The following is a 27,432-nucleotide window of genomic DNA, read 5'->3' as shown; positions in this document are numbered from 1 at the left end:
CATATAGGTTGAAGTGGACATAAGAAAAATCATTGGAAGAAAAGGAAAAACAAAACAAAAACCCTCCCCACTTTGCCCACTTGAATCATCCAGCTCACCCAGTAAAATGTTTTTGAGAGCTTTAGTTAAAACAACATCCATTATCATTCCATTATTTGACCTTTGCCAGAATTATTATGATGAGTTATTTTAAGTGAGCGTGATGGTCTCCATCCATCTGCAGAGGAGCTGTTTTCAAAGGATGCACCTGTAGGGAAAAATCTCCTACAGGGAAAGCTTGAGACAAAGGGGAGTAAACTTTCCCCTACAGTTTGTTTGCAGGCTTCTGTTAGGCACAGAATGCCACTGTGCCAACCCAGCATGTTCTTTGCTGGTTTTCTAGGTGCAGCCCTTGGAAACAGCACCTGTGCAAATGTATCAACCTTATTTCACTGCATACTGGTCGCCACCGTGTAATAGTCACACACCCCTTTTTCAGACCCTGAAATCGGTCCCAGGGCATTTCCCATCATAATAGTCGCAGGGGAAATTGTGAGGTGAGATGGGGGTCAGCATGGGGGCTCCCGAGGCAGTGAGGTTGGGAGTCTGGGTCCTGAGCGGAGGTACAGTATCTGGAGGAGGCAAGGCAAGGCAATGCCAGGCCTGGGCTCCTGCTGCCCTTGCAGCCAGCCACCTTGGGCCGCACTGAGTTGAGAGGCAAGGAGGCAGCTTGGCCGAGGGGCTCCTGTTTTAAACCAGTGCCCTTGGCTCTCACCGTGCACTCTGGCCTTGGCCTGGACCCAGCCAAGAAGCCTGCTCACGCCCGCCTGCCTGAGCAGAGGTAGCAGGAGGAGGCGCGGCTGAGAAAGTTGCTGCTGCTGTCTCTGCTGCCGCTAACCTTGGGCTTGTGCTCTGGGACCCAGCCAAGAAGGGGGGAAGCAGCGGTTGAGCAACCACCTCTGCCACCCATCCCCAATCTGTCCCTCTGCCTCCAACACGTAATTCACTGCATAATAGTCGCATCCCCCCCCCCCCCCCCGGAAAGGAAAAATCAGCACAAAAATGCAATCATTATGCGGTGAAATACAGTATCTGTTTGCCTAAAGAAGGGATGGGGAGCCTGTGGGGCTCTATAGGTTGCTAGACTCCATCTGCCATCAGTCCCAGCCAGCCTGGCCAATAGCTTAGGACTGAGGGGGGATTGCCCAGCAACATCTGGAGGGCTGCAGGTTTCCCATCCCAGGTTCAAAATACCTTAGCTCATTTCCTTTCCCAAATACAGAAGCGTACTTAACGGGCTGGTGGCACTTTAAAAATCAGCAGATTCCAATAGTTTTCTAGGTGTTGTTAGACAGTTGTCAAGGATGATGGGAGCTGTATTTCAGCAACATCTGGAGGGCCACAAATTTCCCACTCCCGACAAAAAATATAATATTGAGAATAACATTTGAATAAACATAGAGAATAAGCTAAATAACTCAAAGATTGTAAATAGCTATTTTCTCTTGTATTGCAGCCATGTGTTCAGGCTCAGAAATCAAAGACAGGTTTGATCTAGGGCATTCTGTTGCACCTAGAGACTTCACCGTTAAATCCTTCCTTCAGGTATAAGCTATCTAGCCCAGCATTGGCTCCTCTGACTGGCAGAAGCTCTCCAGAGATCTTACTCATTACTCATGGTTATTAGCTGTGAGGGAATGGACCAGGGACCTTTTGAACGTGAAACATGTGCTCTGTCACAGTGCTTCCCCAAAGTGTGACAGTGAAGAGTGTGCCTCACAAACTGTAGTGTACACCATTTCACTGCTGCCCCTATAAATATTTTAACTCACTTGTACCATCTGGCTAACCCTAATCAGAAGCACAAACTAATGACAAATGAGGAAAAGAAAAGAAAAATTATACCTATCTTCTTCCCTCATCCCCATCCCAAACTGGTAGCAAAAACAGGGGGGAAAGGCTAAATCCAGGAGACTATTTGACCATTTTTCACCTGCAGAAGAGACAACAGCTACTGATTTGGAAATTATGGTGCTACACCTATTTGCATGGAAACAGCACCCCAAACCAAATTAATCTGCATTCAAATCCCATCAACCCTCACATGCTTTTGCATTCAGTGGTTTACCTAGAACCCAGGGGAGGATCATCCATTCAACGATGGTTGGAGGAGGTCCCTGCATGTGGAGGTCAGTCCTGACAATGTGCTGCGATGCCAGTAGGAGCATGAAGAGAAAGGTAAGGTAGGAGCCAGTGTGGCAGATAAACTTTATAAATGGCTTTTTGATGAACAGTCCCAGCCTGCTCTTAGGGGCAATCAAGTAGGCCACAGAAAGCACGGGAAACAGCAGTCCAATGGTGATGCATGTCAAGAGCTTGACCACCCAATGCTTTCGCCGCCATCCGGGAAAGCCATCATACCAAAGCGTCGCTAGCAGCTGCTGGCAGTTGGGCTGGGCAACAAACTGGAGAGAAAAAGAGGAAAGAGAAAGGGAGAATCTGAAACAGAAACATTGCAAAGAGGGAAAGCAAGGGATAAGCACAAGAATGAAAGAAGAGATTTTCTGGATGATGAGCACAAGAGTACTCTCCCCTCCTGTGGTTTCCAGCAACTGGTGCTCAGAAGCATTGCTTCCTCCAACTGTGGCAGCAGAGGATAGCCATTGTGGCTAGTAGTCATTGATAGCCCTCTCCTCCATGTGTTGGATGTGTTTTCAACACAGATGCCCATGTAGGCAGAGACTCCAGCCTGCACTGTTTTCTTCTCCCCCCACCTCCCCACTACCCTTTTTCCAGTATGGATGCCATGATGACCTACTGAGTGCCTGCTCAGTCTGTTGTCCAAGTGCTAATTACAGATGGGCAGCTTCGGGGGTTTGGGTTTCCCTTCTTAGAGTTCTTTTCCTGGAACCAAAGAGCCCTTTTCCAATATAGGACTGAGCTTGACAGCTGTTGAAATAGAGGTCTGTACTCTGTAAAGCAGGGCACATGGCCACATAGATTGTGTCACCCGCAACAGCAGGTGTATGTGACTCTTCTACAATTCTTCTCCCTGCATCTGTCCTCAGTAAAATGATTTCATTTTACAGACTTGGCTTTGCTACTAAAACTTAAGGGGGTTCATATTTCAAGCAGGAAATCCTTTCAAGATCTTGCTTCCTTTTCTAGTTTGTGCTAACCCAGAGGAAGAGCCATTAGGGGAAAAAACCAAACCAAACCATAGCTACTTAAACTTTTAATCAAACTTTTATCTCGGTCTTACTGAGAAAATGTACCAAAAGGTGCCATGAGCAACAGTGATATTGCCCCACCCCACTCCCAAGAACAGCAGTAGTCACTAAATATGCACATCACAGCAGGAAAGCAATTGAATTACTCTCTAGTCATTAAATGACACCCTCTATTGACTTAAGTTGCATGATTCTGGGCCGTCACTGGCAGTAGGCTTTCATTTAAATATCATGACACATTGTTTTTAAACCAAAGGGCATAATATTAAGGAAAAAAGAGTGCATGAAATCACCATAAAATGAAAGCCATCACAAAGGCAACTTAAGCAGGGTTATTTCAACCATATGAGAAGCTTTCCAAGTTTTGCATTTTCTACTAAAAATCTCAGAGTCATTGACACAGTGCCTTGGGAGGGGGGGCTGACCTAGAGCGGGCCCCTAGGAGGGGGCTGCTTATATTCCTCCACACTCAGCTCATAGACTGCTGGGATAGCTCAGTTGGTACAGCATAACCCACCTCATGAGAAGAGAAGTCTCCCTGGAAAAGACCCTGCTGCTGGGAAAGATTGAGGGCCCAAGGAGAAGGGGACAACAGAGGACGAGATGGTTGGACAGTGTTCTCGAAGCTACCAACATGAGTTTGACCAAACTGCGGGAGGCAGTGAAAGACAGGAGTGCCTGGCGTGCTCTGGTCCATGGGGTCACGAAGAGTCGGACACGACTAAACAACAACAACAACAACAACTCAAGGGTTGTGGGTTTGAGCCTCATGTTGGGCAAATGATTCCTGCATTGCAGGGGGTTGAACTAGATAACCCACATGGTCCCTTCCAACTCTACAATTCTATGATATTATGTGGGGCTCTGAGCTTCTTCTTCTTCTTCTTTGGCGATCACTCGTAGCCGAGTAAGATTGTCTTCCATAAGACAATCTTAACAATGGGTCCGTAAGTGACTGTGGAGGCCAATTCTGGATCCACACGTCCTTCCACAATGGGGACATTAGTTTCCAGGCGGGAGTTCATCACGGTGTGGATTTGCCAAGTTCTCCCTTGCGTCTTGAGATCGAGTTTCTTCAAAGCCCATGACACCTTTGATAAAGGATGTTCTCCAACTGGAGCACTCGTGTCAAAGTAGGAGTGGGTGTGTCCCATTTCAGAAACCCTGGAGAGCTCCTGCTGGTTAGAGTATACAATACTAAGCTAGATGGACCTTTGGTCTGACTTAGTCTGAGACAGCTTGCTCTGTTCCACATCAAAGCCACGTGCCTTTGGGTTATAGGGAAAGAGCTTTGAAAAGTTGGGGTGTGTTTTGCAGACAAACCTATGATCCCACACACAGTTCTTTCTTGAAATAAGCCTTTGCATGTCATGTTAATGATAAAACCTGGCGCTGGCCCCAGAGCCACAGGCCTGAGAATACTATGGTATCACCCCACTACCCTGCATGTCTGCCTCTTCTCTTGTGGTCATAAGCCAATGTGCTGCTGATGCTTTTGGTGTTATTCCCAACACTGTCAGTTCTGAACATGATTTTCATACTGTTCTATAATTTTTCCTCATTTGCCGTGGAAAAGGAAGAATGACTGCAAACATCACATCTATTATTCTTCACGTGAATCTGCCATATGGGTCAGGCTTCACTATAAGCTGAATATTTTGCGCAGAGGAAATAAGGAGGACATAGCGTAAGCACTAAAAAATGCTGAGCATACTTCATTTTATATTTCCTCCATCAATCATGCTTTGGGCAAACTGCATTTTGTTATAGCCACAGTTACATTTGCATCCCTAGCCCTTTCTTCTTTTTCTTTTAAGCGACAATGAAATGATGAAGCATTAATTATACATGTTCAATAATCAGCAGTGAGGAGATGATGTACTTTCACCCTGTATCAAAGCAGCTACCAGCACCATCTTTTCTTTATTATCAGGCTGTGTTAGAAGGCTAGGCAAATCTGTTAAGCCATGACATTTTGGGCAAAAAATTATAGGGAAACTCAGCTCCCTCCACAACACTTTTCTTATGCTTGCAATTTCAAGAACCAAGATCAAGGAAAATATATTAAAGTGTATAATCCGGTAATAGTTTTGTAATGTTTGTTTGTATCTCCCTATCTTTACATCTTTTTGATTTTCCCGAACAACACTTTACAACAAGGAAAGAAAAACATCAAGGATAAGGAAAATAATATTTCACTGTCCATCACAATAGTTTAACTGAAAGGAATTTGGGGTAGAAATCAAAAATTTTGGTAACCCAGAAATTCCTAAACCCCCTTTTCCCCAAATGAAAAACAGAAAACCACCAGCCTTAGGCTATGATCCAACCTTCTGCAGATGCAATGACCATACATGGAAGGATCATCATAGGGCTCATTAGAAAGCAGGTCCCCTCCTTGGCATATGCTTGTAGGTACATACAAAAAGAGGTTCATTGTAGAGATTGTGAGATTTGTGTGGTTATGCAAATCTGAACTCAGAATCCAAGTGTTTAGAACTGGGTGGACTCCATGATTCCTGGTCATTGCCCATGTTGGCTACCGTGCATGGAAATTGTTGAGCAAAATTTATGGCAGACACTCACTTAGGTAAGACTGGTCTAGGAGGTGGCTTTGTACTACTCCACTGCAAGTAATGTCCTTCTTCTGTGCGAATAGTCATGATTTAAAAGGTCACGCTTGGTGTCATGGTTTCTCCTACTTCTATTGCAATTAGTTTTCTTCCCACGTGTTCCTTCAGGGTAACTTCAGAACACCACACAGCCTATCATATTTGGCCATGTGGTGACATCACTTTGATAAAATTGAGGGCAACTGAGAGTTAGGGAATCTTTATGAATAAGTGAGCATCCTCTGCTAAAGGGAGCTGAAAAATCACGGAAGAGGCAAGGCATTTTCTGGTGCTGCTGAAGATCTTTGCAAACACAGGTGTCTTGGCACAGACCTCGTAATATACAGCTCAAGATATTGCTTATCATTTGGCAGACCGTGACACTTCTCAGGGTATTACTTCCCTGATCTATAAACTATGAAAACACAATGGGTGAAGCAAGCAAAGCCATGGTGGGTGACTGCAACAGAATCATTGGGAATAGGGAGGTTTAGAATTCAGTGCATTCTCAGATTCCCGATTGTTCTTCTACAGACGTGACTTTACCTGCCCCACACCTGACATCATATTATATCATAGGTGCAGTTAGGTAGGGCAGGACAGGACAAATCAAGATGCCAGGAAGGCATCTTGAATCTGGCCTACAGACTAGAGGTTTTCCATCTCTGATTGAGATCCATTTCTCTTTGGGTTCATACCCAGATTGGGGATGGGATGGGCCTTGGTTTCCCTGATGGATGACCTTTGCTGGGAGAGGGACATGGGGAGTTCAAAACTGTTACTCTTGCTATCTCATCAGCTTTTGATGGTATCCTCCTGGACCACCTGTTGTGGGATGAGAGATTGAAGCACTGTGTTACAGTGCCTTCTCTCCTTTTTATAAAACTGGTTTCAGAGAGCAACCATGGGTGATTTTTATGACCCCTTGGCAGTTATGCTGTGGGATGCTGAAGGTAACCAACTTATCCACAATGCTGTTCAACATCCATATGAAGCCACTAAGAGTGGTCAAAAGGAAGTTGAGAGAATGGTACCCTCTGTATGTTGATGATGCCTTTGGAATTTTGGGGTTAATGATTTTGTAGGAGGCATGCAGTTTAATTTAAAATGGATTTGTATTTTTTTTTAAGTGCAAAGAGAAAGAAAGCAAAGAATTTAAAATGTAAACCATAAAGCACCATAGCCTGGAATGACAAAAGTTCAAAGATGCAGTGCATCACCAAAGGAGTAACAATAATGTATTAACTCATACAAAGCTCCCCATTACAAATAATAAAGCTATATAAAAATGAAATCATTCTCCACCTCTGAGCTCCATCAATATTAAGATTAAAGGTTCTATAAAGTTTTAGATAAGCCAAATGTTTGTACATACTGCTGGCACAGAAAGACTATGTACCTCAATATTCATATAAGAAATAAAACCATGTCATATAGAAAAACAACAACCAATGATCATTGGAGCCCTACCCTTCAGATACTTTTAGTTTTTGAGATATCTTTTCAAGAAGGGCAATTTGGTAGACTCTTCAGTACGCTGGTGATATTGTTGGAGTCTTGGAGCTAAACGTTTTATAGGTGGTATGCAGTATACTTCGGCAGATGGATATATGTTCTGCATAGCATATAGGACAGCAATTTCATAGAGGCATGGGATAATATTACAGGTACTTTAGACTTCGGAAAAGTCAGAGAGGGGGAAATGGTTTTATTAATTGAACTATTCAGGGGGACTGTTGGATTATTACAAGATTGATTTAATTGCTTACATCTTTAAGTGCTTGTGTCAGGATGCTGTCAGCGGCTCCCACCTGGTTGCCCAGGAAAGTATAAAGACAAGGAAAGGTTTGTTACCGTCCTTTTTTATTTCAAACTTTACAGAGAGAGGCTGTAGAACCCAGCCTTTTAGAGAATGGTGCTGTCCCCAGTGAATCTCCACCCCCGTCTCTCCCACTTCCTCATTCCTCATTCTCATCATCTCTTCTACGGGTGCTGCTACATGCCCTCTGTCTTTGAGCTCTTTGCTTTCCTACTTTTAAGGCTCACCGGGTTCTGGGAAATGGAGGGTCTGGGATACTTTCTAATGACAATGTATCAGCCAGCTGCTGCTCTGGTTCTTCCTCCTCCTCCTCTCCCATTATTCCCCAACTTCCCCCCTCATCTGCCTCTGAGCTGTGATCTCCAGCAAACCCCTGTTGTAAATCTAAACTGTCTTCCTCTTCCTCCTCCCTGGAAGGGGCAGGATGGAGAGGCTGTCTCCACCATTCCTCCTCTGCCCAGTCCCTGACAGCTTACAAAGGAGAAGGCTGAAATGCAAAGTGAAACTAGAAGGGCTAGGAGAAGAAAAAGGGAAGCGAAAGTTCCTGAGAGACCAGTTGCTAAGATAAACTGAGTAATGCTGATCAAATAATTAGGTGCCAGGGCATGGCATAAGACTTATTAGAGGAAAATCTGTGAGATCTCATTCACATTTCTACTTGCCCCGCCATTTTCCCCTGGAGAAAGCCACTCTTTACTAATGAATTGGAACAAACATCCTTTGCGTTTTCCGCAGATTGATGTTTGTTCTGAGGTCAGTGGTAAAAAGCGTGTTTTCCAGGGGAAATCATAGGGGGTGGGGAGGCAAATGGAAAACCACTTGGACCCATGCTTTCCAGGCATGGGGCAAGTGAAGTGTGAACAAGTCCTGAGAGTAGTAAGAACTGGTGTTGGTAATAATTAGGTAATCACAGAAATGAGGAAGTTTTGAATCTTGAATCCAGAGCCTGTAAAACTTTTGCTTATATGCAGCTTTTCTTAGTTGTGACCTAAGAATTGTGAACTTGGGTGACGATATTGAGTGATTCTTTTAAATGGAAATCTAGCATGCTGGGCTATGAACAGTGGGAAGTGAAAATCAGGGGTATATAATCTGAAATGGCTCAGGACCTCAATACTTTAAGGGCTGCCTCTCCCCATACAAACTGTCATGGACCCTGTGCTTGTCATCTGAGGCCCTTCTCTGTGTCCCTCCTCCCTGAGGGGTTTGTAGGGTATCAACATGAGAACGGTGTTTTTTTTCTTGTGGTGGCTCCCTAACTGTGGAATGCTCTCTCCAGAGAGGTTCACCTGGCACCTTCATCACATGTCTTTAGGCACCAGGCAAAAACATTCCTCTTTACTAGGCCCTTTGGCCATTAAATAATATATGGCCTGTTAAGGCTCTCTCTCTCTCTCTCTCTCTCTCTCTCTCTCTCTCTCTCTCTCTCTCTCTCTCTCTCTCTCTCTCTCTCTCTGTGTGTGTGTGTGTGTGTTGTTATGATTGTTTTATTATTATACTGTCTGTAGCCAGGGCAGTCTCGAGCAGGTCGGGTGCCCTGGCGCTGAGGGGCGGAGATCGCTCTGGCGCCCCTGCCCTCGCAGGGCGCGGCATGGTTTCCGTGCGGCTTTGCAGCGAAGCGCCCCGCCTACCAGCCCGGCCCCCTGGTGCACCGCGCCACCGGGACTCTACCTAGAGCCGGCCCTGTCTGTAGTTTTGCTTTTTATTATGTTTTTATTATTGGTGCTCTTTAAAACGTGCAACTGCATGCAAAAAACAAGCACAACAGGATAAATTCTTACTGAAATGCTATGAATTTTCAGGAGGACTTTAAAAAAAATCACAAACTAATGGGGAAATGTAGAGAACTGAACACAATATTGTAAAAACTGAGAAAAAACAAAATTTACAGATTTGCTCATCCTTAAGCTTTCTCTGCCCGCTGGTACTAATGAATGATTCCTGTCTACCGTAAATGCTATATATTGTTTTTATTGTGTTGTTTTCACTGTACATTGAATTGTCTTTGAAATGTTGTTTTGTTTTGTATTAAATTGTTTTATTGTGCATTGCCCATGATATTATTTTAATTAGAGGCAGCATATACTTCTTTTAAAATGAAATAAAAAGTGATAAGCCTAAACTTTCATTATTCAAAATCTCCTCATTATGTGAAACTTATAACATTTCCTTCCATGCCCTGTTCTGGTAGTGAAATTGTGGATAATAAATGGTCCTTTCCTCTTATTCAAACTGTTCCAAGACAAGCCAAATGTTTCGTGTGCCCCTGAGGCCATCAGGATGCATTACACACATCAATTGTGAAAGTATTAATCTACCTTAGAGTCCTTCATGCCTCACAGTGTTTTGTAACGTGTGAAAATGGCTCCTCGGAGGAGGAAAGACTGCAAAGAATAATGAAGACCGTAAAGACTTCCCTGATTTCACAGCTTTAGAGCTAAGACCGAGTACTAACCTAAAGCTTAAAACAAAAATATGTGGGATATATCCAGCCTCATTTATTCAACATGCTTAAATTAATACATGAAGGTGTTAAGACAATAGTGTAAGCTATCTTGTCAGGCCTACATAGCTAACAAACCTCACCTTGGGAGGAAGGGTTACTAAAGCCTTTTTCCACAATGTGAACCAACCAGTATGGATGTCTGGACTGGTTTCTCAAAGAACCAGATTAGCAAGCCATCTTTGTGTTTCTATAAACATAATTTAGAAACTCTTTCCATTTTTGAAACTTGTACTGCCTGTCTTTTCTTGGTGCTGTATGGAAAAGCACATGAATCTGACATTTGAAGAGTTTGTAAGTAAACCATTTTTAACTTACCAAAAATGTTTTCTTTGCCAAGGAAAGTTGGAAACTTAGGAAAGAACCTAGAAGAGGATATTTTAAAGGTGTAATAACCTATATTTCCATACTTTACTTTGTTGCATGTTTTGTGATTTTAAATTTCTTAAGGTGCTCTCTCTCACCAAAGAGTGCCTGCTCCAAAACTTGAATCTAAGCATCCAGGGAATTCTCCTTTTATTCTTTAACCAAATTACTAAATAAATAAATAAATATCAACAAAATTAGCATTGTTCACTCCTGAAGATGACAGTTGGAAGCATTGCTCAAAGAATCATGAGTGCTATTGAAAACTCTGCACAACCCATTTGCTTGCTATTTAAATGAGATGAAGGCTAACATCGTCGAATACTTCTGCCCCAATACCTTGTTGTTTCCTGTAATATTTTCTCAAAACACTGTTTTCTTGGAACTGACTCACAAATCACAGCAGGCAGCCTCTTATGCATTAGCCTTCCAACAGGAAAGAGAGGCTAACCCAATCTGAATTTGAACAACATGTTCTACTAATGCATGTGCTCCAATTGTTCCTATATACCAAGGAAATGGTCCTTATTTTCTTGTACATTGAAATGATACTTTGGGGTGCATGCACATGTATGTGTTAACATGCACAGGGATGAACTAGAGTTGATAAGGAAGTGTAGCTCAGAGGAAGAGAATATGCTTTATAGGCAGGAGGTCACCTCCAGTTAAAAGGACGAGGGAGCAGTTGATGGCAAAGACCTGCACCTGAGACTCTGGAAAACTGCTGTCCGAGTGGACAATAATGGACTTGATGGACATATATCCTGTCCCAGTAGAAGTCTGCTTCTGATTCCACCCCTTCCCCCTGCTCCCCACATACTGCTTCTCCCAGTTTCAGGGTGGAGCATGATCGGTAGGGAGAGTGGCAGGAAGACTGCATGGCATAGCTGCCAACTCTCCCACCGAAAAATGCGGGATCAGCAGCGGCGCGGCACCGGAAGCCACTTCTATGCATGTCCGGACATGTGTAGAAGCAACTTCCGGTGCCAGCGCCACCCAATTTCCGGTGCCCATACATAGGTAGTGTGGCACTGGAGGTCGCTTCTACGCATGTCCGGATATGCGTAGAAGCGACTTCCGGTGCTGCGCTACCCATGTATGGGCACCGAAAATTGGGTGACGCCAGGACCCAAAATGGAGCCTCCCTGGCACGTAAGAAATCCGAGGGATTTACAGGATTTTTTTCAATCCGGGCTGCCATCGGGAAACTGTTTAAAATACGGGGGTTTCCCGTGAAAAACAGGAGACTTGGCAGCTATGCTGCATGGTAAAATTGCTATCAGCCAAGTGGTAAAAGCCCAGGTTGCATTCAATTATACTTGAATTATACTCAATTATACTTAGGAGTAGCCCCACTGAAATTGATGTCCCTAAATTAGCCATGTCCATTAATTTCATGAGTCTAATCCGAGTATGGTCGTTGTTGGATACCTCATGGCACCTGATACTGAGATTCAGTCCCTCCCTGGAGAACCTGAGAAAAAAGCTGAATCCTGAAGATGAGGTGAGGGGAATCTGCCTTCCCCCAACCTGGTGCCCTTGAGATGCTGCAGAACTATTGCTGTATAACTTCATCCCTGCCATGCTGGCTAGTGCTGGTGTGAGTTGAGTCAAATGACATCTAGAGGGCACCAGGTTGGGGGGGGCAGGTAGTTCTGGATTCCATTGTGCCTGCATCTTCATGGGTTTTGAGAGTGCTGCTCCACTTCCATCTTTCCTGTAGCCAACTATCCAGATAGTAACTTTTGCTGACTATTAATAGGTGGATGAGAAAGAGCCCTGCCACTTCAGAGCAAAGGCCCATCTCTTCCAGCATCATGTCTAGTAGCATTGTAACCAGCTATCTCCCCAAAGCCAACAAGTTGGACAAGAAGATGATAGTTTTCTCCTGTGTCTGCTGCTTTAAAAATATTATCCAGAGGTATATTGCTCCTGGGCATGGAGGTTCCATCTAGTCTTGTGTTACAATTGCAACAGTTTTTTAATAAGCTCAACTTGGTCCATTGTATAATCATGCATTCTCTCCCCTTTTTAATTTTTTTAACGCAACCTGCTTCAAAAGCCAGTATAGTATAGACCAGGCATCCCCAAACTGCGGCCCTCCAAATGTTTTGGCCTACAACTCTCATGATCCCTAGCTAACAGGACTAGTGATCGGGGAAGATGGGAATTGTAGTCCAAAACATCTGGAGGGCCGAAGTTTGGGGGTGCCTGATATAGACTATTGGCAGGTAAATGAATCTTATCTTTATAGGGTTGGGAAGGTTCCACTCTCAATGAATATCTTGAGCCAAATATAGGGATTTGCAGGCCCTAAATTTCTACAGTTGTGATTACATTTAAATGTCCTTAATTTATTGCCGATATCCATTTCATGCTGGTTCATCTTAGGAGGAAAGAGAAAAGGTAGGTGAAGACTAGAGATGGGGAAGAATTTTGATTCAGTTGACATTTAAAGGCAAATCTAATTTTTTCTTCCTGAAATAATCTGCAAACCAAAATGCAGCTGCCCTTTGAAATCTGGCACTTTTCTGGATTTTGCAGTGCTGTTCTGCAGACAAGTAGTGTGTATAAAGGTGCATATGCTGTGGTAAGGTATGCATAGAAATGCACATATCACATGAACTAACATAGGAACTGCATTATGTTAGGAGAATTGCTTTGCAAAAATGTGTATATCAGGCAAAATTACACACAAAAATGGAGAAACTAGGGTAAATTTGTGTTAAAATGCTGATGTCTTTTCATGAGGACTTTTTTAAAATTGTAAGCTGATGTAAAAATGTGGGGAACTGAGGGCAAGATTGCCAAAAAGGGAACTCAGAGAAACCCAAACTGGCAGATTCACCCATCCCTAGCAGAGACAGGGGTGCCTCTCAGGTCCAGGGCCTTGTAGCCCACGAGGCCCCCAAACCACCACTCAAATGGGACAGATGACGAGGCCAGCAGCAAATAGGCCCTGCTTAAGCAGCTGGGCTGCATGTTGAGGCCCAATGGGAGCTGGCCTATTCCTATTTCTAAAAACATTTTATAGTCAGGGAATAAGCAGCTGGGCGCATGCCTGGTTACAGATGCTCATTTTATTATCTTATTCTGCAACAAAATGGTGCTGATTCCCAAGTAAATGTCCTTAGCATCAGGGCAACAGAAGCAAACAAACCCAATGTTATTCCTGTAGTTATGCTGTTGCTACGGTAGAATTGAAGCGAGTTTTTAAAATGTTCGGTCTATTATTTTTAATTTAAAGATTCTGTCTGGGGTTTTTTTGTTTATTGTTTGCCTCTAACAGTAGGAATGTAGTAAAAGATATAGCACATGCAGTGGTGTTGGGCAGTGGGGAGGAAAAGAAGACTGTGTGCTTCACAACTAAAGCTATATGTGTTTGTAAGGCATATGCACACACACACACACACACACACACACACACACACACACACACACACACACCTGAGGTTATAGAGGATCACATTATTATCTTCCAACCTGCAGACTGAAATAATGTAAGAGCAGTGTCACAGGGCCACACAAGCTTGCCCCACCCCTGTTTCAAAATAGTCCTTGTCAATGCATGTGGTGCTATGACTCCAGAAGACTTGGGGTGGTAGACGGAGGACTTTGGATTACAAGTAGAAAACTCTAAGTACTGATGCAAAGAGAAAAGAGTTTCTAGTTCAATCCCATTTTCCAACAGTTGTTCTACCACAGGCCCGGCTCTAGGTAAGGTCCCGGTGGCGCGGGGCGCCAGGGTGCCGGGCCGGCGGTGGGCGCTCGTGGCAAAGCCGCATGGAAGCCATGCTGCACGCTGCGAGGGCGGGGGCGTCGGAGCGATCTCCGTGCCTCAGCGCCAGGGTGCCCGACCTGCTTGAGACGGCCCTGTTCTACCATCTTGTCCCACTTTATAGGAACAACATAAGAACATATGGTGATGCCTTATTCCGAGTCAGATTATTGGTTCATTTACCTCATATTACCTACACTGACTGGCAGTGGCTCTCTGTCAGGAGTTGGAGTCAGGCATAGGTCAGAAATTAAACAATAAAGCACCTGATGTCAGTGACGTTAACTCTATATTCAAATAAACAACTCAGTTCTAGTGGTCACAGTTACCCTTCCCAGTAAGTATTGCCCCAAGGAAGCAGTTGCACTGCCCCCTAAGACTCCTCCCCTGGGTCCAGCAACCTGAGACTCCTTTGTATTCTCTCTCTTTGCTCTATGTAATCTGGGAGACTGGAGCAGGGAAGACTCCCTGGATTCTTTAGCAACCTGCCTGCAGACTGCCTCTTGACCCCCGCACCCTGCTTCTGCTTCTGGGACCACTCTGCCACAGTCCCTTCCTGCTCACTAAACCCTGTTACCTCTTCAGCTTCTGGCACCTCCTCCTCCCAGTCTGCTCTCTCTTCTCCCTCTGACAACTCGTCGTCATCCCACCACCAACCCCCTGGTTAGTGCCTCCCACCCCTCCTCTGCATCCAGCCAGTCCATGTCACTCTCCATGGTTCTGGGCACGGGGCATTTTCACTCCTACCTGGAGCTGTTGGTGATGGAACCTGGGCCTTCTATATGCAATGTGGGTGCTCTGCCCCTGACCTACAGCCTCACCTCTTGACACTACTTGCATTAAACTTGTGTGTGTGTGTGTGTGTGTGTGTGTGTGTGTGTTGAATATAATAAAACCCAACCTTCTTCTCTTTCCTCCCTGCCATTACTAACACCAGCAATCATGTTGACAGCAGCCTAGTTTTCTTCCTCCTTTCTGTCCCCCATGGACAAAGCACTTAATGATATCATGGCTCCGAAAACGGGTAAGCAGTTCTCGCCATGTCTGGGGTCCAGGCTGTCTCATTTTGGGCCTGGGTGAATCATAACTGTGAAATGACAGATTGATGGCTATTGCAAGAGGACAGTGTGGGTGGTGGGGTGCGGAAGCAACAGGGGGTTATGGCACACACAAAACAATACAAAAAACACAGCAGCCATGAGAACTCCACCACTGCAGCCAGGAATCGTAACAATTCCTCTGACCGAAATCCCTAATGGGCTTCTGATGAATCAGTCTCCTTGGCTCACCCTTTTCCTAAAGAGATGAGCCACGAGATCGTTGTGTCTCCTTGTCATTTGCAAATGATGATCCTGATCACCATTCCAATTTGGCTGCAGAAGAAAGGACTTACACTGATTTTTGTGTGTGTGTGTGTGAAACCTATCATACTGAAGCTTATTTTAATAAATGCTTTTGCATTTGCAAACAAGCCTGGTGTCAGCAGGTGGCAACCATGGGTAACTGCCAAGGACCCAGTGCAATGAAGCCTGCCCTGGAGCTCCTATTCAGCAATGGCTGGGCCTGGGAGCCCATATTTTGATTTCTCACAAAGGAATTGAATTTAGGTTTATCAATGCAGTAGAACAAACTCCTTTGGAAAGTGGTGGACTCTCCCTCATGGGATGTTTTAAAGCAAAGACTGGATGGTCATCTCTCTTGGATTCTTTAGTTGTGATTCCTGCATTGCAGGGGGTTAGACTAGCCCTTGTGGTATCTTGCAAATCTGTGATTCTATTATGATAATTACATAAACATATGTAATGTTTAAAGCCCTAAATGGCCTCAGTCCAGTATACCTGAAGGAGTATCTCCATCCCCATCGTTTTGCCCGGACACTGAGGTCCAGCACCGAGGGCCTTCTGGCGGTTCCCTCATTGAAAGAAGCCAAGTTGCAGGGAACTAGGCGGAGGGCCTTCTCGGTAGTGGCGCCCGCCTTGTCGAACACGCTCCCTTCAGATGTCAAAGAGAATTACAACTACCAGACTTTTAGAAGACATTTGAAGGCAGCCCTATTTAGGGAGGCTTTAAATGTTTAATAGATTACTGTATTTTATTTTTCTGTTGGAAGCTGCCCAGAGTGGCTGGGGAAACCCAGCCAAATGGGCGGGGTATAAATAAATCATTATTATTTATTATTTATTTATTTATTTATTTCCTGAATTTCCCTGTCATATGCAGAGCACATGCTCTACCACTGAGCTACAGCATACCAGGCCAGATTGCCCATCTAACTCAATATTACATACTCTGACTGGAAGCAGCACTCTGGGGACTTTCTCAATACATACTCCCTGCAAGGGATGTCTCTCCCCTTTAGCATTTTATTCCTAACAAAGGCATACTGCCCACAGTGATCTTTTAGTACAGTATTAAATCTATACATACTTTGCAAAGTGATAAACTCCTTTACGAAGTGATACATTAATACAGTACTACTATTTAGCTCAGGTGTAAAAAGATAGCTTGCAAGGAAGGGGAAAGGCAAGGCATTACATTTATAGATGTTTATACTTATCATTAAATAAAAAAGCTTCCATATATCATAGAAGGCAAATTGTCTTTTCATGCAACTGGCGGAGAATTAATTATACAGGAAATATTACAATATGCCCTACAGTGATTTTGGTAGAATATTGTTTATAAATGTCAAAATTCAAAATGAAACGCTCAGTATCTCCCTGCCTTTCGGGTCCTGGAAGCTCTGTCCCTATGCAGGATGGATGCACACCATGAATTTCAAATATACCAAGGGCATTTGATGAATTATTTACAAGATGGGAGGGACATAATTGCTTGTGATATATTTATGCATGCTGTGGATAAAAATAAGGCAATTTCAGCACAGTACAAAACCTTTTGTTTCATCAGTTGGTTGTGCATCTGTGAACACATATTTATTTCCTCCACTAGTTAAAGTCCATAAGATCAAGCGATCATGTTGTTATGAGGTTGTGGGGTCCCTAGGGTCCCCTTCTAACTCCTGGAACCCCTTTCTAATTCCTGGGTGCCAGACACGGGATTCAGCATGTTAACATGAAAGACAGGAGCCAGCCCAGTGATGGCCTGCTTTAGATTGGTCGTTAGCTGTCAGAAAGACAAAGCCTTTGAAGTAGAGTTTGTAGAGCTGGAAGGAGGGCAGTTGTTTTAGGACTGCAGTTGTGGATGATATGGGCTGGAAGAAAAAGAGTGGCAGTACAGTGTGGTGTAGACTTGTAATCTGGGGAACCGGGTTCGCGTCTCTGCTCCTCCATATGCAGCTGCTGGGTGACCTTGGGCTAGTCACACTTCTCTGAAGTCTCTCAGCCCCACTCACCTCACAGAGTGTTTGTTGTGGGGGAGGAAGGGAAAGGAGAATGTTAGCCGCTTTGAGACTCCTTCGGGTAGTGATAAAGCGGGATATCAAATCCAAACTCTTCTTCCTCTTCTTAAACACAGCAAGCTGAAGAGAGGAAGAGCACAAAGTGGGCTGACTGTTTGAATCCAAGGCTGCAGCTATGGGAGAAACAAAACACTCTGGGAGTGTAATGTTGGAAGCCCCTGCATCATAGTCTCAAGTTGTATATATGTGTGTGTAAATAAGCCATATATCATAAAGACACCACAATCTCTGCTGCGCCTCATTTCCAAAGGAAACACAAACCTAGGCAAGTACCTGAAACCCCTGAAATTGATCACGGTTGTGGAGATTGGGGTGCCATATAACAATATTCTTAAAAGAGGCAAACAGGTTTGAAGCACATCTTGCATTCATATTAACTGCCTTATTTATTTGGATTTCAAAGGACAGATAGATAGAAAAGACCCTCTTCTAGGTTTCCAATAGATGTTCAACAGCCCCTGAGCATCAACACACACTTTCCTCATTGATCCTCTCTCTAGACCAGCCGATTTTTGACCTTCCTTTCCTCTCTTAAGAACATACAAAGAGCCTGCTGGATCAGACCAATGGTTCATGTAGTTCAGAATCCTGCTCTCACAGTGGCCAGGCAGCTGCCTATGGGGAACCTGCGTGCAGGACCCAAGCACGAGAGTACTCTCCCTTCATGTGGCCTCCAGCAACTGGAATTCAGAAGCACTGCTTCCTCCAACAAGGTAGAGCATAGCTATCATGGCTAGGCCTGGGAGATATCTGGTTTTCAACATTGTGATATTTCACCAGCTAAACACCATGATATAACAATATATGATAATGTCTGAAAGAAGGATGGAGCTGTGAAGAGGCATCGGCTGGCTTCCCAAGTCGCCCCCCCCCCAATTTGATTTTTGTATTGCGCGCACACACATGCACGAGCACATGCACACACATATACACATCATGATTCACAATGTATTGCCAGGTCAAACACTATGAAACTGATACTATTACGATACAGACTTCAAACCAGTTTTTGGATGATATATTAATATATCGCCCAGTCTTAATCATGGCTAGAAGCTGTCCATAGCCTCTCCTCCATGAATCTGTCTAAACTGCTTTTAAAGGCATCCAAGTGGATGGCCTTCACTGCCTCCTTGGGGAGTGAGTTCCATGGTTTAAATATGCACCCCACTACAAATCCCAAACCCCACAGTTTACTAATATCTCCCTGCCACTGTCACCACTGACAGGAGGTGGGTGTGAAGAGAAGAAAGCCTTTCTCTCCTTTCCCCCTTCCTGCAGGACCACTGCCATCTGTAGGTGAGAAGGCAATGAAGAAGACAAAGTATTTTTATAGCAGCAGCAGCAGCAACAACAACAACAACAACAACAGGGGAAGAGCAGGAAGGCTTGAAAAACCTGCCCCACACTATCTTCCTGCCTGTTCCCAAATACCTCCTCCTTGTCTCCTAGGCTGCTCACTGGCCTGGGCAGTTCCACAGCTACTGTCTTTCTTTGTGGCCCCTTTCTTTCTCCTCTGCCTCCAGTGCCGCTGAGGTGCGGTTTGTGTTGTGCTGCCATGCTGCTGTTGGTGTGGCCCCCCAGTGGAAGCCACACTAACTGCAGCATGACAACTATTTTTTCCCTTACAAGAATATTATATAGTAAGATAGCCCTTTTGCCTTAATGTATTTATTTGTTCCCTCAAAGTTGAGCTAAATCTTTATCATATCCTGCACAAATATGCCTTGCATTATTTCCAGTCTTGAATTGTGCTTCCTCTCTGGTGCTTCATGGGGATTGGGGAGGGGGAGGGGAATGATGCTAGATTACTGAGTAAAATATCATTTCCGACTTCAAGAGGCAGAACAGCAACAACATCAGTTTGAAACCAACTAAATTTTGTTGGATTGTTATACATTTTTGCTGCTTTCATTCCCCCCCCCTGTTTACTTCCCTCCCCTCTTCAAAGCATATTTCAAGGCTTACTTCCAAAGATAAAATACCTGAGCCATAATTTTTGCTGGAGACATTTAAGAAGACAAAAACCACCAGAGAGAAATATATTCCCTAGCAGTATATGGACAGTCTTACCAGCTATTCCAATGCTCTGTGGTGCATTGAATCTGTCAAGTGTGGCACTACTCCTGGCTGTACAGCATCCCCCAAAGAGCATGAGGGAAGCTGGAGAATTTCTATGGAACACTTTGGTCCACTTTTTAAAAAAGGGGGGGGGCTTTAAAAAATGCCAGTGACACATGAAGAATAAGTTCAGGGCATGTGGAAATAGAAACTCTTTTGGCACACACTGTGTCTTTCATGCACAAAAATAACCCTCGGGTTTACTGATGGAAAGTCAAGGACTTGTCATTGCTTTGAGCCAGGGAATAAGATGCAACCCACTTTTTAAATGTATTTTGCTGTGGTCTGTAGTAGTAAAACACAGCAGTTCGTTAATATATCCTTCAAAAGCTCACAGAAAAAAATAGGGGCATTACATTTGTAAGGCTCCCATCCTCACACTAAACATTATCCTGCTATACATTTCTCCCTCCAACATTTCTCCAATGAAAATAGGGATGTCCCATTCCATAATGATAATTTTACTATTTATACCCCACACATCTTACTGGGTTGCCCCAGCCACTCTGGGCAGCTTCCAACAAATATAAAAACATAATAAGACATTAAACATTTTTTTTAAAAAAACCTTCCCTATACAGGATTGCCTTCAGGCAGCTCAGGAGTCAGATAACTCCATACCCTCCAACATTTCTCCAATGAAAATAGGGACATCCTAAGAAAAAGTGAGACATTCTGGGATCAAATCACAAACAGGGACGGCTTCTCCAAATCAGGGGTGTCCCTGGAAAATAGGGACACTTAGAGGGTCTGAAAGTGCTGTGCTGCTAAATTCCATCTGACAAATTCCATCGAACCCTTCACGCTTATGAAAAAAGCAGTCATTTTTCCACCTCTTTCATGGGGGCAGAGGAATTTCAGTGCATTTTGCAGGTAGGTCAAGGCTAAAAACATACAGAAGTAAGAAGCGAAAACGAGAAGAGAAATGAGACAGGCAGATAGAAAAGAACTTATTTTTAAGGTCTTTATAAGATTCAGAGAATAAATTTAAAACCATCAAATATGGAGAGGGCATGATAGTTTGATTTGTCATTAGAGAAATCTCATTGGCCCAGAATTCTGAAATCCTTGGGCAGTCTGACCATATGTACCCATAGCTTTTCTGTTTGTCTCCTTTCTCAACTCTTCCATCACTGCTGAAGTTTAGATGATAAAGAAAAGAGCATGCATAGGGAACCTGTCTTTCCAACTTACAAAACTTTTTAAAACTTGGTGTGCATTGATGGTGCTTTAATAAAACAAAAACAATGGTGGTAATAATAATAATAATAATAATAATAATAATAATAATATTTACTACCTAAACAAAATAAAAAATCCTTCCAGTAGCACCTTAGAGACCAATTAAGTTTGTCTTAGGTATGAGCTTTCATGTGCATGCACACGAAGGCTCATACCTATGACAAACTTAGTTGGTCTCTAAGGTGCTACTGGAAGGATTTTTTTTTTGTTGTTTCAACCGGATAGCCTATTAGAAGCTCACAAGCAGGATGTACCGTAAGTGCCCCAGCACTCTCCTCATTTCCAGTTTCTGACAACTGGTATTCAGAACCATACAACCTCCAATCAGGCTCATGCAGAGCTTGTCTGAGGCCCAAGACAGGAGTCTTGTTAGAATAAAATGATAAACTCAAGCAACACGGCTACCTACCTGTAACATTTACTACCTAAGTAGATGTTTGTGCTGAGGTGGGAGCAGAAGGATTCTGACATGCTGCCATTTTGTACCCAGACAAGCTGGCAACAACCAGCCTAGCCATAGACTGGTTTGGGTCTTGCAATTGGAAAACAAATGAAAGTGTTTGCTATTTTGGTTGAAAATGTGTTATAATAACATAAATTGCCCTGTAATAATAGGTTGTCGTGCTGTACAGATCAAAATGAACTTCACCAGCTGCAGGCTGTGATCTACATGGTGGTGCCTTTGTACCCATGTGTGTACCGTAAATGTTTTCGTTCATTTGTATCCTCCCTATGGATCTAAAGTGCCAGAAGACTGGTAACAGCATAAAAACTAACAAACCATTAGAAGCACGATACTCAAAACATTCAATTAAGTAGCAGCAGCAGCAACAACAACAGCAGCAGCAGAAAGAAAACCCAAAAGCCTTTTCTCTAAATATTGCTTTGTAGCAAGGTCCGTCCCTCATTCCTGTCCCTAGTGAATCCCTGTCCCATTGAGTCTTGCAAGGGATGCTGCATATGATAATGCATGAGTCACTAATCTTTTGGGGCCAGTGGGCACACTGCAATTTTGAGGAAGTGTTATGGTCACCACTCACAAAATGGCTGCTGTGGGGTGTGGCATAGCACAAAATGGCTGCTGTGGGGAGGGGCATAACAGAAAAGGGCAGAAACAGAGCAGAAAAATAGAAAGCACCACAAAATGTTTTGAGTCTACCCCTTCTGTATTAAGTACTCTGATATACAAGGGAGGAAAGACACCTATATCAAGCACCACTGTGCTCACCCACAGAAAGAATCTTTTGTACCTCACCTCTCCTCAGAATGGAAGGAAGGGTGAGTGTCCAATCCTGGCATCCAATGAAATGGAGGCATATTTAAGGGGATGTGTTCTAGGGCTATGCCATACCCTCCAACATTTCTCCAATGACATGGAGAATGGGCATGCAATTTTACTATTTATACTATTTTACTATTTATATCTTTCTGGGTTGCCCAGCTACTCTGGGTAGCTTCCACCATATATGTAAGAACATTTTAAAAAATTAAACATTTTTTTTAAAAAAACATCCCTATACAGGATTGCCTTCAGACGGCTCGGAAATTGGATAACTCCATACCCTCCAAATTTTTCCCAGTGAAAATAGAGACATCCTACCATACCATCCAACATTTCTCCAATGAAAATAGGGATGTCCTAAGGAAAAGCATTACAGGATCAAATCAGAAACTGGAACAGCTTCTCTAAATCAGGGACATCTCTGGAAAATAAGGACATTTGAAGGGTCTGCTATGCACAGCCCCCCCCCAAAGGAGCACTCTGCACTTTGCTTTTCCAGCACAATTCCTGCAGGGGAATGCAGTGTGACTGCTTCCCGCGGACATCTCCCTGCCCACTGAGGTCCCAATCCCTAATAGCCCTAGATTGCTCCAAGCAGCCTGGGACAATCTGGGGCTGTTTCCACCCAACTCAGACAAAGTCTGGATACCCAGACTCTCCCTTGGACGCACACCCTTCTTCTGGGCATGGAAGAAGCATTATGAGAGTTCAAAAACACATTCTAGCCTGGCAAAAGAACTTTCAAGGAAGGCACAAAGCAGGACTGGTAGGGCTGTGGCCCAGGGAGAGTCCCAAGGGCCATATAGAAAGTCCTAGACTGAGGGCTGTGTTTTGCCCCCAGGCTTGAAGTTCTGCTATCCTGGTCTACGACACCCAGAGCTGAACACCATACTATAGATGCAGATTGACTGGTGCCTAATGGGGAGGAACCAGCAGAATTGGACAATTGTGTTTTGCAGGGACGAAGGTAAAAAAAAGAGTTGAGGCACAAGCTCTCAGGTGACATAGATCACAACTTCAACAAGACCTGCAACAAGTGATAAGCTAATCACTATTCTCACCAGGCAACCATTCCTATTAAGAGGCAAGTGTCTCTGGACAAGCTCCCATCCTCACTCTGGACTAGAATCAATAAAGTCCCTGTCGCTGTCCTATCACTACACACTTCATGTCCAAATCAACTCCCCCAAACCATTTAACTCTAAGGGCATGAATTAGTTTTGCCCCTCAAAGCTGTCCCTGTGCCCTCATTCCAAGGCTGTTCCATTGGGAAACCGATCTGAGGATAGTGGTGAACAAATCTTTCAGTTCAGTTTCTCATGTTTCCAATCAAGCTCAGTTTGCTCCATGTCCACATACATTTGTGGATCTTTCCTTTTTAAAAAAAGTTTGTGTGAAAATTCATTTGCGTTTCTGTACACATGCCTCATAATATATGCAGTTTTGTACACCATTTTGCCTAAGCTTGCATTTCTGTAAGAATCTCCCCCACCAAAAAAAAAGTAGATTTCACTAATATAAATATGTTCTCATGTGCTTTTCACTAATAAGCACATTTTTATATGCCTTCTTGGGTTGCAGAAATTGGAGAAGTGTAAATTTCAAAGGAGAGCTGCCCAGGCAACCGGAGTAAGGATCTCCAGTCCTGGGGCAGGGATGTCCAGACCCAATGGCTTCTTAGTATCACTGGCAATGTGGAGATCAGTGGAGGATCCAGCTGGCCTTAGATATGAGGTCTGGGTAGGGCTGAGCCCTGACTGACAACTTCATTATTACCTCTGCTCCCATATTCATGCTGAGATGCCAGGAGCTGTCCCTTGACCTATTGGCTCCACCCCTTGACCCCACTTCCCCAGGCTTCACTAAGCCCCACCCCATGAGATCCTGAACTTTGATTCACTACACTTTATCTGTCAGGCTCCACTGAAGTCCCAGAGAAATCATACAGCATATGTTTAACGTGATCTTAAATACCTGGTCTACAGTTCAGAAGCACTTCAGAATAATTACTCTTTGTTTTCACAGTTGCACAGACATGAATAAACTGTAAGTGTGACCAGGAAGCGCCATCTGGCCATGTTCTGTACGTGCATTTCAATGTTCTCACACATTCTTAGAGCTGACTGAAGTTCAAAACAATTGATGCTAATTGGATACTAATCGTAGATCTGGAGCTACACAGAGATCTTGCACCTCCAAGGGAATTGTTCCCACATTGGAGACAACACTCTCTTATCTGCTCACAGGCAAGGAAGGAATTCTAGAGGGTTACAGCTGAAATAACTTGAATCATTCACAGGGCATGTTGTTTTCTCTGAGAAGCTCTGAACCCCAACTACTTCCTTGTACCAGAGATAGCAATTCTCCTGCTTATTTACACCTCCACTAGAATGCAAGAGCCCTGTTGGCTCAAACCAGAGCAACAATCTAGTCCAGCATCCTGTGTCTCACAACAGCCATGTATCCAGGGAGCCTTCAAGTGGGGCACTAAAACACCAACCTTCACACAGTGTCTAATGCTTTTTAAAAGCCATCTAAGTTAGTGGCTGGCACCAGTTATTGAGATAATAAATTATATAAATTAACCATGGTTGCAAACATATATGCATTTACTCAGGATTAATTCCCATTTAATTTAACAGGACTTGCTTCTAAGTAGACCCTATAGAATTGCACTATTAAGCATATTCATTTTATTTGTTATTATGAAGAGTAGCAGGTGGTGAGGTGGCATGGGTGGGGGGCATGGCTGCTCTGCTGGCTTCCCAGCACAGTGAGCACTGGTACTTACTGAGAGGAAGGAGTGAGACTCAGTTAGTGTGGTGTAGTGCATGGCAGCAGAAGCATCACAGTGGTTCCTTCACAATGCACTGCACCATGCCAAGCTCACCTTGCCCCACCTGAACCACCTCACCAGCCACTACTGATTATGAGTAAACTGATGGGATAGCAATTTTTCCTGTGCTCCATGCACTGTGCAAGAAAGATGGGGGGGGAGGGGAGAGGGAGGCGAGAGAGAGAGAGATGCGTGCAATACTCTTTAACAGCTGGGGAAGACACAAACAGAAGGTCTGCACCAAACAAACATTTTATAATCAGAAATGAAAGAGCACTCAGACTCCTAATGCATGCCTCTTCCATGAAGCTCCTATCTGAGCCTGTGAGGGTATCTCTAGCTACAGTGTATGTGAAGCCATTCAGTATCTTGATATGGACTGCAGCAGTTTACCTGCGGTTCAAAACCCATTTCAGTTGTGGACAACTCATGGCTGCACTAGCATTCTTTGAGGGCAGCCATGACTGTTAAAATGGCCCATAAGAGTGGATGTGACTGTTGTCAAAGCACATTAGCTATGGAACACACTTGTGTGATGCCATGATCAATTACTACTAGGCTCTAGGTCAAAAAGAATTATGTTTCCCCAGGCTTTTAATGGCTTTTAATTGGTGTGCAGTGGTTTTAATTAAATGGATCTTGGGGATTCTGCGGAAATGCCATGGTTGTATTTGTTGTCATTTGGTTTTAATATTATTTGTAAGCAACCTTGGGGATTTTATATCAAAAGGTGGTGATAACGGATAAATTAAAGATCATCAGGTCCCCAAAGGGATTCCTAATGCTCATTTGTATCATTGATTTGTAGGGGATTAGACAAATTGATTGAGGGTAAAGCTATCAATGCCCACTAGCCCCAATGGTTATTTCCACCTCCATTGTTGGGTGGCAAGATGCCTCTGGATGCCAGTTGCTGGGGATTGCAGGGAGGGAGGGAGGGTGCTGTTGTGCTCAGGCTCTGCCTATGGGCTTCTTCTGGGCATCCACACTTCCTGATTCAGCCTTAAAGAGAGTTCCATTTCTTGCAGAAAACCTAAATTGTTATTTGCTCTGATTCAGTAATAATAATAATAATAATAATAATAATAATAATAATAATAATAATTTATTCATGCCCTGTCCTCCCTATATTTATTTATTTCATTTATATTCCTACTCATTTCCCCAAGGAGTGCAATGTGGTGTACATGGTTCTCCCCCTCCTCATTGATTCCTCACAACAACCCTGTAAGGTAGGTTGGTCTGAGGGGCAGTGATGAGCCCATGGTCACTGAGGGGCAGTGATGAGCCATGGTCATCTTGATTGCCTAGTGGGAATTTAAACCCTAGTCTCTCTCAGGTCCTAGTCTGACACTCCCAGCTACTACCCACACTAGCTCTCTACACAAAGCAATATAAAAAATGCAAAGTTCAAACTAACATGTAACAATAAGACAGACTCTGTCCCCCACCCCACCCCAAAATTGCAACAGATATAGCCTAAAACAATGTATATGACCTAGGTCAAGCATCCCCAAACTGCGGCCCTCCAGATGTTTTGGCCTACAACTCCCATGATCCCTAGCTAAGAGGACCAGTGGTGAGGGATTATGGGAATTGTAGTCCAAAACATCTGGACATAGCTGCCAAGTTTTCCCTTTTCTCGCGAGGAAGCCTATTCAGCATAATGGAATTTCCCTTTAAAAAAGGGAGAACTTGGCAGCTATGCATCTGGAGGGCCGAAGTTTGGGGATGCCTGACCTAGGTGAATAAAAATATATTCACCTAGGGTTTAAATTCCCACTAAGCAATCAAGATAAGGTCCCCTGAGCCCCAAGCCCACAAGTTTCTCAGTAACAACAACCAAACAGCCAGGTGCCAGATAAGGAGACAAAGCTTACCCTAAGACAGGCCTTCCAGATGTTTTGGACTACAATTCCCATCATCCCTGACCACTGGTCTTGTTAGCTAGGGATCATGGGAGTTGTAGGCCAAAACAGTTTGGGGATGCCTGCCCTAAGAATCCACACCAATATACAATGACAAATCCTTTATTAAGAGACTACCAGTACAAAGCCAAATAGGACCCTTTGTATATGAAAATACAGCTTAATAAGCAAAAGACACTTTAAGGAATTCTGTTTCAGAGGGGGGGGGATAACAAAAGTAGCTTGCCTCACTATCATATGAACCATTAGAGTCACAGACCCACCAAGCATCCATGGTTGCTGCAACATGATACTTTATCCAGGACCAAGTCAGAA

The 27,432-nt window shown here is 43.8% G+C and overlaps 1 protein-coding gene across 1 annotated transcript in view; it reads right to left on the bottom strand.

Annotated features, from left to right (window-relative positions):
• The window catches only part of TRPC5 (transient receptor potential cation channel subfamily C member 5), a 167,827-nt gene that overhangs the window by 57,292 nt on the left and 83,103 nt on the right, over positions 1–27,432 (bottom strand). The window contains exon 4 of the mRNA XM_035112475.2: positions 2,108–2,444. Within this exon, the coding sequence (XP_034968366.1) occupies positions 2,108–2,444 (337 nt within the window). The remainder of the gene's footprint in view (positions 1–2,107; positions 2,445–27,432) is intronic.

Source organism: Zootoca vivipara, chromosome Z (assembly GCF_963506605.1).
Source record: "Zootoca vivipara chromosome Z, rZooViv1.1, whole genome shotgun sequence".
NCBI classification, from domain to species: Eukaryota; Metazoa; Chordata; class Lepidosauria; order Squamata; family Lacertidae; genus Zootoca; species Zootoca vivipara.
This window is presented reverse-complemented; position numbering and strand designations above follow the sequence as displayed.